This window comes from Opisthocomus hoazin, chromosome 1 (genome assembly GCF_030867145.1).
Source record: "Opisthocomus hoazin isolate bOpiHoa1 chromosome 1, bOpiHoa1.hap1, whole genome shotgun sequence".
Lineage (NCBI taxonomy): Eukaryota > Metazoa > Chordata > Aves > Opisthocomiformes > Opisthocomidae > Opisthocomus > Opisthocomus hoazin.
The window spans coordinates 52,428,091-52,442,117 of record NC_134414.1 but is presented as its reverse complement, the minus strand read 5'-3'; the positions used below and the strand labels follow the sequence as shown (position 1 = coordinate 52,442,117).

Genomic DNA, 14,027 nt, shown 5'->3' with positions numbered 1-14,027 from the left:
GAAGAATCTAATAGCTTTGAAAACTGTATGAACATTAGTTTACAAAATCTTGGTATGGTTATTATCTGTTCCAGTGTAGCATCTGGGACAATACGTACGTTTACATTTCTCCACATCGTGAGATTTTATTGATGTGACTTTTTACAGTGTTTAAATTGCTCAGATGTTAAAAAGAAAAAAAAAAAATCAGATCTCTATACGAGAACTTCAACTTCAGCTGTACGACCAAACACTCTTCTTCATTTCTCCCTCCTTATTAACACATCTGTAAGGCTCAAATTAATATTTGTTTTTTCTAGGTTGTAGGGACAACTCAAAACTCCCTCCTATGGTTTCAAAGAATCCAGATAAGCTCCGCAATTCATCTGGGGCCCACAGGTGAAAAGGCTGGTTGATACTTACAAAGCACTCCTTATATCTAAGGGAAAGCATACAAGCCTTTTCTTACTGCCCAAAAAACAACCTCCTTCATCTAATGAACCTGGATGAGCCAATCGGACATGACTCAAAATACTTCCACTATGGGTAGACTGTTCATGAAAACCAAACCCTTTGGGTGATGACAGTGGCTTCCTCTATCACCATTACAGCTGTATTCAAAATGGAAAGAAACAGCTCAGAAATTCCTCCTTTTTGTTGTGTATACAAGAAGGAAAAAAAAAAAAAAAAACAAAAAACACTGTGAGAAACTCACCTACTAACAGCTTCCTCCAGCATTCTGAAAAGTTTATACTATGCTGTGTAAGGCACAGCTGACTTAAAAATACATAATAGAAAAAAATACATTCAGTGGTCTGATGACAAAATTTTCTGCATTTCACATTCATAGCAAAATGAATATATTCACTAATATATTCATTTAACTCAAAAATCAGAAACACAGACACCAGATCTGACGATTACAGAGTAGATTTGTTGCTCACCAACATAATCAGATTTCAAGAGCAACATCAATTTCTTAAAACATACGATTTTACCACATATTAGAAATAAAATGTTGTTTTCAAAATTTTCCCACTAAGTTTCTGAATCAAGTGCTAAAGCGAAAACCCCACCTGTTCACGCAAAGGACTTTTATTCTTCAGAACATATTGTCTCATTCTATTTAGTTATGCTAAACAGAACAGTGCTTCACAACTTAGATGGGAAACAGGTTTGTAATTCACATGCACCAAGCTCCTAAAACAAACAAAAAACCCAGACAGACAGATCCGGCCACTAGATGGGCCTTAAGGCAGCGATTTTGTGCAGCCTGGGCAGCTACCACTAGATGGTAGCTACACATCATCAGTTGATTGCAATATGCAGGTAAGCTCAGTAAAAAATTTATTATACATCAGTTGAATAAAATGAAATTTAAAAAGCTAACGTCACTGTTTTATACTTAAAACAAAGGCAGCCCTCTCCTGACCCTCCCAAGACCTTTCTACCAACGCTGTACCTAGCAGTGATGGGAGGAGGTGGCAGAGCTCCTCTGGAACAAGCCAATTCCATGCTCCTCTTAGTAGACCACAGCACCTGACACTGGTCTGCATTTTAACTGAGTGAGGGAACTTATTCTAGGCTGTGATTTGCCCCTCTGCTTGCAGCATTTAAACATATCCCACCCTAAAAAAACCCCCAAAGATAGCCATACCATAAATTTTATTTTAATTCCTGCTCTCTTAAATCTACATACATCAACTTCACAGAGACTGTCACCTCCTTACTGGAGGGACAGGAATACGTCACCCACAATTTACGATCTATCCTTATTAAGTTAAGCTCATTTTTCATTTAGTACTCCAATTTTCCTACAAAAAACTACTGAAAATTAATATTACACGTCTGTAAATGCTAAATATCTTACAGTGTCTAAGCTCTCATTGCATGCATTTCATTCATAGGTGAGCAAAGTTGGCAGTAACATAGTCTCGGAATAATCAAGAAAATTTACAATTTACAGAGTATTTTTGTCAAATGTGTAAAAGCAGTGCTCTGTGTAGTCAGTCTCAGCTAAACAGCTATTTGCAGACAAAGTTGCCAGTTTATTCAAGTAAACATCTGCATTCTGAAGGTGGACACAAGGTTCCAGGCATGCAGTTTTGGCCAACTGCACATGAGTATCATTGAAGCCTTTCTGAAGCCTTTGATTGCAGTTCAGCTTCTGCATAGCAGCATTTTTACTACTGCTGTGCTCCTACCTGCAAGCTAGCAAGTCTGTTTTCAGCTGTGATTTTAAGGACTGGAAACATATTAAGAGCCAACAATCCACTTGACCTCCAAATGCAGTGCTAACGAAGGCCTGAACTGGGATTTAAAAACAAGAACCGGTTCATACAATACAAAACCTAAATAGGTTAAATACAAAAAGTTGTAGCACATAGGGAAGGGGAAAAAAAGGGGAAAAAAAATTAAGTAATAACCCTTTTTGCCCCAAAGAATATATACGCCTTCTACAGCCTAGCTACAGAAAGAGGTCAGACTACAAAACTTATTTTGTTACCCTATATACATATTGATATATTTGCTGTGTGAGGCAGGCACGTATATTTTTATCCCAATATGCAAACACCACACTGTCCTAGTACACCGAACAGCAACATGAAAAAACCTTCTGTGAAAGTTCTGTAACCTGCATCTGTAACAGTTAAATAAAGAGACTGCGAAAGACACTGAAGAAAAACGAATCGAGATGAGATCTAGGTTGAAAGACATCAAGGAGATTTCAGAAGATAATCAATCAGCTTTCAATCATGATGAATGCTAAAAAGAAGTGCTATATCCCCAACACCAAGCCTTCACCCAGGTTGCCAAACTTTTATTTCAGAAAGGGAATATATCCTCAGAAGTTAGAGATTTGTAACTGGCAAAACAGAAGCACCTTCCTTCTAGAGGTAATTTATAGTTGCTAAATCTAACTTTGCTCAGTGCAGTACGTAAGTTACAAGATAAGACATGCACAGTGCACCCACACAGTACCTGAAGCAGTGCTACAGAAGTGCTGACTGTAGTCAGACATTACCTGAAGACAGTACATTTTTATACGCTAATGGTTAGCTCAATCTGAAAATAGGCTTTGCTGGATTTGTTCCAAAAATCCACCCACAGCTATTTAATTCACTACGCTAACATCAGCAACTTTCACATGGCACATCATCTCTCTCAAATTTCTTCTACTTCAAAATCGATTGCCAGATTTCTGCGATCCAGCCTTTAATTAAGTGGGTAGCCCAACTAGAAGATGATAGAATTTCCCAATTCACAGGTAACAGCACAACCTTGCTATGCCTCAAAATATTTACTATGATTTTGCTTTGTCCCCTTATCTGTGACAGATGCCACAGAAAAAGCGTGCAACATATTTGCTACATCTTGAACAGGAAGTGCTTATATCTGTGTACAGGTAAAAAAAAATACATTCATTACAGTACAATAATGCAGTTTAACACAGCTATCTGTTATATTGCATAGAAAAAAGGTACAATTAAGAGATACCTCAGTAGGTCTGGGATACAAGATAACTTACTGAAAAATGCCAACATGAAGATGCCATCATTGCCCACTCTAAGCTGATCTGCATCACTGAAATCATCTCGTGGTGGATACTCTTCTTCCTGGATTTACAGGTTAGTGATAATTTAGTGAAAAGTTTATTTTAGAATAACTATCTCTATGATTAAAGTATTAAGTTTCTAAAGTTAGAAGAAAAATTACATTTCTGCAACACGTCCGCATCAAGGAAGTTTAAAAGAAAAATAATTCATGGCTATAAAACAAGTCTTATTTGTTGCTTATATGGACAGAGCCCAAATGTAACTCAAAAGTTTCTGCAGAAGATATGTATGTAGTGCCTATTCATCTTAAACAAACCTAGAAATTATTTCAGATGAGTACTTTGACAACCAAAACCAACAGAAATCTCTCTTCTTACTGTAACCATCTTGATATGCAAACTATTTTTTTTTAAATCATTACATAGCATGTTTTATATTTTTCCTGCCAGAAAAGACTTTTAATGCTTCCCAAAATGTATAGCTTTAGAATCAGGTTAGTACCTTAAAATAAACTGCTGATGTAACAGCAGCACACTAACCGATTTGATATATGATAACCTACAGCACAACACCATCAAAGCAAAGACCACCCATGGGGACGCTAGAGGGCACGAGCCCATCAAAAGTGTTTAAAAGCCTACCAAACTCAAAACAGCAGAGTCCTTGAAGTCAAACAAAATTAAACAGAGATGTCAGTCAAAACAATCCAAAGATTTTTGCCCATCGTGTCAAAATACTAGATCTCAAGATGCTGAAAGTATGAGTTCGCTTTGTTTCTCAGTGCCTGATATTCAGCAGAACTCGGCAGATCTTACCTACGCAGTTCTGTGCGCAAGTAAAACACTGCTGCAACGGCAGACTGGGAAACAAAGTTTTTATGATGACAGCATTTACTAAAGAGAGCCTGATGAAAACTGTAAAACCAGTTAAACACACCATTTGTATACTTAAATCAATAACATCAAAACAACGCAGCATGATACAAGTTAATAATGCTGTCAGTAGCAGTAGTAACATGGTCTAGACATAAGCACGAGTAACATTCTTTTCCTGTTTTTTTCTCCAGTTAATCATAATGTATTAGAACTGACATAAGAAATGACCTATTAAAAAACATAGGAAATCAGGGGAGATTAGTTCAAGTGAGATTTACTTAGCTGTTTCACCCACAGCAAACACTTACTACTGAAATAATGTACTTCTGATTTAAACATACTATTCAGCCACTGTACCAAATGTTATTTTGTACAATAAGTTCGTAACTAGAAGGAAATTAAAGTCAATGATCTACAGCTCTGTCGTGATTGACACATTTACCCTTGTCAACACAGCAAAACAATTTACCAGGGTATAGCGAATATGGTTAAAAATGTGCTAGAACAAACTGTACCAACTCAAGGCAGCCAGCACTACTCTTCATAACACAGCCATGACATTCCAATTGTGCTAGTTCATTTCAGATTAATTAAGCAGGACTCTATCAGATAAATTACTAAAAGCACTGCTATTTAATAAGGCAATACTAAGGAAAGCACAAAAAGCTAGCTGAACAACAATATTAAGGGGCTGTAATTCAACTCTACATAATTTGACATCCCTAAATAGTCATCTTAAGTGACTATTGAAAGCATTAATTTATTTAGCTCCACTCTGCGGCAGCTACAAGACTGATGAGGGGGAAGGGAACGAAGGGCTGAAAATGCATTTAACTAAGAGCTACATGTGAATGTGCTTATCTCTGAAAAGTATGCCACAGAAGTTCCTTTTCCAAGCCAGGACAACGAAAAATATTTTCAATTTTAATTTCAGAATGTCTATAAAACCTCATATAAAATAATTTTTGGACTTTTTTTAAACTGTCTGCTAACTACTCCATACTAGCATTTCCAAACCAATTGGTGAATGACACTCTATGCAAAGTATTGCTTCAGAAAAAGAAAATTTCGCTCAACTAAAATAACAAGTTCAGCAGGTTTCTCTATATGCACAGGCTCCTCTAAGGCTTGCACGTGTGAGAAAGACACAGGTCAATATATAACCCAGAGACACAAGAGCAGACATTTGCAAGTAGGCACTGTTGCAATAAGTGCGAACAAGTTGCAATTTATCACACTCCATGTCAAAAAGGAATTATATTAAACCAAGTTCTATTTACTGTCTCCAAAAATTGGCATATGAAAACTACCAGAACCTTTAGGAAAAGGAATAGTTTTCTGTGTTATCATTTTCACATGATGTAATTGCATAGAAAGACTTCTAGTAGATACTTTTTTATCAATGAGAATAATAATTTATTTATACATATATATGTTTTCTTTTTAATGAGATGAATGTCATATAACAACACACACAAACCCATAAAATATATAGTACCATTTTAGCATCTCATTCATTTTTTTATAAGTTTAGCCATGTTCAGGATCATAGACAGTACTTCTTGTTTGCTAAATATGTCGAGATGTGCGTTAACAGAAAACTTACTGTTTCTATGACCAGAGAAAGTCTAAACAGCAAAATATATCATCAACATAAACGGCATGTCACAGAGTAATTTCCCTAAGCAAGAGAACATCAAACAGTACACAGCATCTATTGAAGTCGAAACTATTAACTCCTCTGAAACTCCTCTGCCAATATTCTGCAAAAGAGCATTGTTGTTCCCTCCCCCTCCCCCCCAATGCTTTTTAACTTCTTTCAGACTGAAACCTAGCATGGCACACAGCAAGGCAACCACCTTTAATCAAGTAACTAACTACAGTTTTCAGGAACCCTTTGGGTAACTAAACTCATATAACTCTTCTCAGTGCAGTGGATTTATAGAGGAAAAACTTTTGTTGAAAGGGTCAAACTACTTAATAAACCCCGTAAATGATACCTGCAGCATATAAAACAATATGGAGAAGTTAATGGTGGGGGAAAAAAAGCACAAAAAAACCCAGAAGCATTTGTTTGCCAGCAGGAAAATTCATAGTTAAAGTCTAAACTAGAGAGAACTATACCATACCTCTGGACGACTGAGGAATAATTCATCAAACAGACTCCTAGACTCCCTAAACTGGGCGTGCTAAGCATGTAAAAACAGAAAAACGTAAGACAAATGCAACTGAAAAGCATTAAGTAAAAGCCATTCATTGCAACATACAAACATGTCATTTAACTGTTAGCAATATTTTTGTCCATTTAGATTAATCTTTCAAAGCCAACCTTGAGAATTTGAAAGAGAAAACATCAAAAGCCAGGGTAACTAACGCTCTCACTACTGACGACACAGCGCTGTTTCAGTTTCTTTGATACACTGAGCTACCGGGAGCATTTGAAGGAAGGAAGTGTTTCTGTACAATGTATTCTTCTAAGACAAACCAAAGGACTACAAAAACTAGTACTGAAAATTTCAGTAAATGTTAAGTTTAGACTGTTTGTACAATCTGTGGATGCAGGGTCTACGATGAAGTCTTTAATATGACCACAGTAATGTTTTTTGTAAGATCGCTACATGATTCAGGGTGAAAAAATATAAAAGCTATTTATTAAGTATACTGTCTTTTTACATCATTTTCCTCTCTTTTTCTCAAGGATTAGATTTGTAGCCTTCTTTACTGCATACTTTGGACTACACAAACCAGCTTCGTGTATTACGGCACGGTAACATAAGGACATTTAACTTTTTCCAACTGTTCACATTATTGTAGTGAAGAAGAACATGGCCTCATTTTACAAGGAATAAACTAGAGGCACAGATCATAGCAGAGTTCACATAAGAACACTAATTTTATAAGACTGAAAATGAAACCTGAAAAAAACCTACGTTATATTGTTTATGTATGTTTTATAAAGTGTGTAATTCACAAGTCAGATACAGTCTTAAGCTGTCACTGCTTGTGATCTCCAAGACAGCGAAAGTGAGAAAACAATTAACTACATACCAGCAGTCAACAGTTTAAGTGACTTAACTGTTCTTCCATGGGTATTCAGAGCTAAGGATCAAAATCCTTCCCCTCAAGACGGCAAACCACCACTCCAACCATAACATGATCTTTTTTTTTTCTTATTCCAGTCATCTGCCAGATTAAGACAGTCTTATTACACTGTCTTCATCCACCCCAGTGTAAGTCCATCAGAGGTAATAAACAAGGCAGGGATTTTGTGGCAGTATCACGTGGCAAGGTAACTAAAATGCCACTAATTAACACTGTGTAGGCACATAATTTTAGCATCATCTACCAAACTGGAACCCCTTACTTCTCCCCAAATCTCAACTCTGCGACCTTAATGCTGTTTCTCTAACATTGCTTGTGCGTGTGTATGTAAACGTGTGTGCTTTAAAAAAAGAAAAAAGCCAAAGAAACAGAAGCAAACTGCACGTAGATTCTATCAAACTTGAGATTTGTAGCAGTCAGCAGGACTATGGCTTTTAGGTACACTGAGAAGACTTCTGATACTAACTCAATACTGTCAGAAGTCTACCACATTCCAGCCAGACTCTGCTTTGGGGCAACAATGGTGTATTCCCACTGATTTTTTTGTAAGTGCAGTTCTTGTGGTGTCAGCACCTAGCTCTAGAACATCAAGTTCTACTGCATGTTTTGGAAAAGCAGACTACATAAAAGTTTAATTCTCACTTTTTCACCATATCCTATTCTCCTGCCTCTGAACTCCAGATTCCTTCTCCCTCCCCACTCCTCTTTTCTCACACACGAGCTTCAGCTCCTTTCCCAGAACCACACCATCCCACCCGAGTTCCTTTCTCCACCAATCCCAGTTTATCCTCTTCCCTCCTGTTTCTTATTCCCTGTATTCTGTATTCCCTCCACAACATTGCTTTCTACTTACCCTTGCCTTTCCTCATCTAGACTCAGACCCATCCCCTCTGATCCCTACCTGTGTTCACTTTGAGCCAGTTACCTCCTTGCCCAAGCAAAACCAGACTTTTACAACATGTAACTCTCAGAGGCTGAGTCACTGTCCTCCTTCCCTCCACCTACCACTGATGCCACTGCAGTTTAATCAAGTGGTTTTCCTCATTTATTCTAACCAAAGGCCGAGAATAATAAAACTACTTCAGGGCACATCAGTAATTCCTATTTCTCAGTTCCAGTGTTTTCACCAAAAGCTGTCAAGAGCAGTCATGAGGTGTATCTACTTTTAGTCCCGTAGTCCTACTCCAATACAGAACATTTGAGAATGTTCTCTGGCAGCAGCACACCTGCAGTCCCATCTGCTTCAGAGCTATGAGCAGTCTACACTTGTTCATGGAAGACAATCTCCACACATTTACCAAATTTGAAGCTGTATGTATCAACTGCCAAAATTAATTTTTCAAAAACTTGGAATTTGGCCAAAACCAGGCAGATTTTCTGAGGAAGGGCAAAAGATGCTTCTGACGGTGACCTGAACATGTAAGAAAGAGTTCTCTAAAGTAAAAAAAACTTAAAATAACAGGGCAAAAAACAGAGTGTTTGTTTTTTTTTTTTGCTGAACTTCAATTGGCTGAACCCCAGCCTGCGGTTTTCCCTGTGAAAACTGAGATCAAGGAAGATTACTTCTATGTCTGAAACCTTCACCCCGTAGGGTTCTACACATACAAAGGTAAAAGCAACAAGAATCTTGCCAGGGAGTTGCACATGTCCTGTCTGAAGTGTCACAGCACTGGCAATAGTACCCTAAAAGTTCAGGTTTGGGTTGCTAATGCTCCAAGTAAGTTTAAAGGTCTATAATTTCAGATTCAGGGTTTCATTCAGGCCAATATTTCAGCAAAATTTTTACTTATACAGCAAGCAGTAAGGACAGACTACGTAGAACCCATGCTCCTGTTAAAGCAGTGAAAAGGTTACAACTGGAGATCATCACCTCACAGCAGACGCTCGGCAGGCAGCCATGCCAGCGTTCCTGCTTCCCTGCTGCATCTGGCAAAACACATCTGTGTAACACCTTCACTGGCGATGTCACACAAATCCACTTCAACTTCAGTTGCACAGACCTTAAAGTGAGTGTTGTGCACCACGATTACTGTGCAGCAGCGAAGCAAGGAACAGCCTCCTGCTAGGTGAGCGGAACTTTTTTTTCAGGTCACAAGTACGCTGCAGTCGCTAAGATTTCAAACCCATCTGAAATGCAACGACATTTCATCTCTAGGTTGGAGATTTTCAGTGAAACCACTGGAAGCCTAATTTGAATAAAGTATATTACGGGCAATACTACCAAACAGCATAATTTCCACAGTCCAAAAACTGTGGGGAAAAAAAAAAGGGAAGAATTGTGCTTACAAAACTAACATTTAACACTAACTGCAGATATTGATTTTCTATTCTGAAGACGGTATTCTTTAAAATGTTAATCCTTACAAAACTATGAGCACTGAATATACACCTATTACTTAATTAATTGTTTACCATAACTCATGGTGTAGGGTTTTTTTGTTTGTTTTAAGTACTTGGAACATTTGTTTGAGCTTCAGTATTAAACTTTTCATGAAGCAAATAACAGGGACCTTTCCTTTTAAAAGATCTACTTTATTTGGGGTTACGTCCCTTCCATACTGTCGGAATTCTTTTTTCTCTCTCTAGAAGTCTACTTGGTTTTGTTTTTTTTGGTGGGTTTTTTGTTGGTTTGGTTTTTGGGTTTTTTTTTTTTCCCCACCATCTGAAACACTAAATATCAGCAACAACTCTAGAAAGTAACATTAGTACTGGATGCCTAATTAAAAGATGACAAAATACTGGATAAACTATTAAAACAGAGCAAAATTTAGCTTTTAAACTGTTTAGACAGCAGCTATGCCTCAGAAGAGTGCATATGATACACTTTTCATAGTATTTTACAACTAAATTACACTACTTACACAAAACTAAGCATCCAAAATATTTAAATCACTAGCCCACCACTACCCTAATAAATAGGCCATATTATGGGCCCAGTTATTATAAATAATTATATTAGCCTAACACATTTCACAAAATTTAAGTAAAGCAGAACTGTATCACTTACTCTTTGGGCAACTTCTGCTGCAGCAGCTGCCATTGCTGCAGCTTTGGCCTTCTCTGCTTCATCGTAAGTAGGAAGCGAGGTAGCTACGCTGTATGGAGGTGGTACAGGATAAAATTCATTGTGTGTTTCTGTTCAAAATAAAGAGGTTACGCATTTTTAAGCCAGAAAGATGTCAATATTAGATTTTACATGCACCTAACTACTGCACTTTAAACAGAGTCTGAAATTGACGATCTTTGTATTTCAAGTTCTTGTAAGTTTAAAAAACCTTTTATTTTTATAAAATAAAATAGTGAACAGTTTGACTGTGCTTTTAGCTGCTATTCAAGGCAGAAACATTAACCTAGATGCTGCAAGGATCCAATAAATCTATGAACAAAAAAATTGTATTTGCTGAGTTGTATCCCTAGGCATTCCAACTAATGGCTTGCTACCAAATTATGTAAGAGACATGCACAGAAACATCCTAAAAAAACCCTTTTAATTATCAACATCAATTTAATTACTTACGTCCAGTAATAATAATGGTGTATTTTTACTAGCATGGCCTTGTTGCTACCTGCAGTTGTTCTCTGAAAATCAGTTTTTCCAAGATTTCAATTTCACCACATTCGTTTAACAATGTTCCTTCTATCAAAATAGACCACAGACTTCATTCTTCTATATTGAAATACTAAAGCATCATTTATATGCTTATGTGGTAAAGACTTGTCAGCACAGGTCACATGGTAGAAAGATTTGTCAAGCACACTAACACAAAGATGTTACATATAGGGATAATTCTTCATAGCTATGTATTATACTTGTAAACACTGTCTCAAAGAACAAGGACAGAAAATTGCTCCTTTAATTAACATTAAAAAAATTGGGTTGGAGACTATTTCTAAAATATTTATTCAGCACACGGGAGACACAAATCCAAGCAACTCTGCTTGAACACGGACTTCGATGCTGCCTGCTGTTAAGTCTCCCATACCCTGAAGAAAAGTCACAACCTCATAAGAAAGGGAGCAGTGAATAAATGGAGAAAAAGACCTTGTGGAGAATGAACAACAGAGAAGTTTTATCAAGAGCCTTTAAAGCAAAATGAATCTTTTCATGGCAGTATTTTCACCTAACAACAGCATACACTTCAGAATTTTGAATTTTGACAAACTGGTGCTTTGTTTGCTTGTTTTTTTAAATAAAAAGGCAATGAGAATTGCTAATGAGTTTTAATAATGGATCACTACTCAAAGATGTGGATTACCTGTGGAACTGAATGACATCCAGACTTAAAACCTGTTACACAACTTAATGAACATCCACTTAGTCTAGTAATTTGGAAAAATCAGCATAACTTAGAAGTGTGCTTCTGAGCAAACCAGAAAAAGGGCTGTGCATGAAAGCATAGATTTTCATTGCAATTGTGTGCATAGAAAAAAAAAAGCAACAAAAGACACACATCGCAGCATCATACCACTTTGAACCAAGCGCTGATTCACACACACTCCTCCCCGACAAGCTGTTATGCGAGAAAAATACCTGAGGTTGCAGCTGCTTCTACAGCTAGGCTGCAGTAAGGTGGGGGGGAAGTATCTGCTTCAGACGCAGCTGCTGTCTGCGGAGCCTGTGTAGTCTCTGGAGACATGGAAGGCTGCTCAGCTGCTGAAGACTCTGGGGGGTCATCCTCATTGTGAAGCTTAGAATAAAAACACACAAATTTCAGACGCATTTAGGGAATACTTTCCATGACAACCCAGCACTTGCAGAAACATCTTCAAAAAGAGAGAAGATTACTTTTCAACAAAACCAAAAATTATTTACAAAACAGCATGTGACTACTTTAAGTAGTCCAGTTAAACCTTTTTAAGCAAACAGCTAAAGATAATCTTAACTGCCTCCCCCACCACACCATCACCCTGCCGAAATGGATTCCTTCTCAGTGATGTTCACAGAGCCTTAGAAATACGTTTTTTTAAATGTTTACTATATGGGAAAATGCTGATGATAATTTCTATTCTATGACTACTTGAACACCACTACATTCTTTTTTCCTTAAATATATTCATTAAATGTATTAATCAATTTGAAAATACAACAGATGAGAAACACTATTTTGTGTTGTATTAATCTAGAGAAAGTAAAAAATAAGACAAAATTCTACTTCTATAACTGGGATTTTTATACTCTTGCATCTTGTCAGAGAGCTTCTCCACTCAAATTCTGCGACTTTTCAAAGCATTCTGCTTTTCTTTACAGATTGAAATTAATCTTTTCCCTATAAAACTAAGTTGCTGGTTTGTTTGGTTTTCTTTAAATGCAGTTTTAAAGTTAGATGTCCATCTAAGCATAGACAGAAATGAGAATTTGGATAAGCAAAAATGTTGATCAAAACCGTGGAGTTCGGATACAGCAACTAGTCTCTTTTTCTTAGAGAAGGTATTTTTGATTATTTTAGCTAACATGATCGTGTTCTGAATATGAATCAAACTTTAAGAGTACTAGCATCAAAGAAAAAAGTGCTGGTTCCCACTAGTGTAAACTACAAGATAAGATGCCTACAAGGCAACTACTGAAGCATCATAATTAAAGCCCATAAAATAAGATTAGTACATTTAATACATCTGAAAAAAACATTCTGTAACTTCAAATTGGTAGTTTCAATGAACACCCCACAGAAAAATATTATTTTATAATAAGAATGTTATATTAAGAATACATCTACACTAATGTCATATTAGGCAAAGTACAGTCGGATTACTGGAAAAAAGCTCATTCTCAGAAGAAAGAATGCTAAACTTTTTGTTAAGTAGTGTAACATTCATACCAAAATTGTTTTGTATCTACAGTATATCACAGTTCACAGAATGGCTGAGGTTGGAAGGGACCTCTGGAGGTCACCCAGACCAACCCCCCTGCTCAAGCACAGCCACCTACAGCTGGCTGCCCAAGACCATGTCTTGATGGCTTTTGAGTATTTCCAGTGCTAGAGACTCCACAACCTCCCTGGCAACCTGTTCCAGTGCTCAGCCACCCTCACATTACAGAAAGCAGAGCAGAGGGGAAGGGTCGCCCGGTGCAGCCCAGGGTACCATCCGCCCCCTCTGCGGCAAGGGCACATCGCTGGCTCATGTTTGAAGTTCTGCAGGTTACAAATTCCGTGCTTTCCTTTCTAATGAAACTATGGATAACAGCATGAATCACTAGCAAAGAAGGCATTTCAGCTGTAGGCAGGTAAATTGAAAAGATAGTTCAAAGGAAACAGAAAATGCTTCGAAAGAAGTTCGTGCAACAGAACAACTTCATGCAATTTTCATATGGCTTCCACCATGTCCTTCTCTTTAAATGTGTCACGTCAGAAAAAGTGACAAATTTACTCGCTAACTCACTTTTCATTGTTTTCCAGGAGTCACTCCAAATGCTGTATTCAAAGAACTACAGCTGAAAGATGAAAGGGTTTATCTATACATATAAACTACACATTTACGCACAGACACGAGTAAACACATATATACACAGGCCTAA

The 14,027-nt window shown here is 37.2% G+C and overlaps 1 protein-coding gene across 2 annotated transcripts in view; it reads right to left on the bottom strand.

Moving 5' to 3' along the window:
• NDFIP2 (Nedd4 family interacting protein 2) overlaps positions 1-14,027 on the bottom strand; it is a 45,345-nt gene that overhangs the window by 13,881 nt on the left and 17,437 nt on the right. Inside the window, exons 2-5 of one of the 2 annotated variants that reach the window (XM_075423507.1) lie at positions 12,045-12,201; positions 10,521-10,648; positions 6,541-6,600; positions 3,509-3,596 (exon numbers count right to left, since the gene is read on the bottom strand). In XM_075423507.1, the coding sequence (XP_075279622.1) occupies positions 3,509-3,596; positions 6,541-6,600; positions 10,521-10,648; positions 12,045-12,201 (433 nt within the window). The remainder of the gene's footprint in view (positions 1-3,508; positions 3,597-6,540; positions 6,601-10,520; positions 10,649-12,044; positions 12,202-14,027) is intronic. The other variant, XM_075423516.1, reaches the window with a different exon arrangement.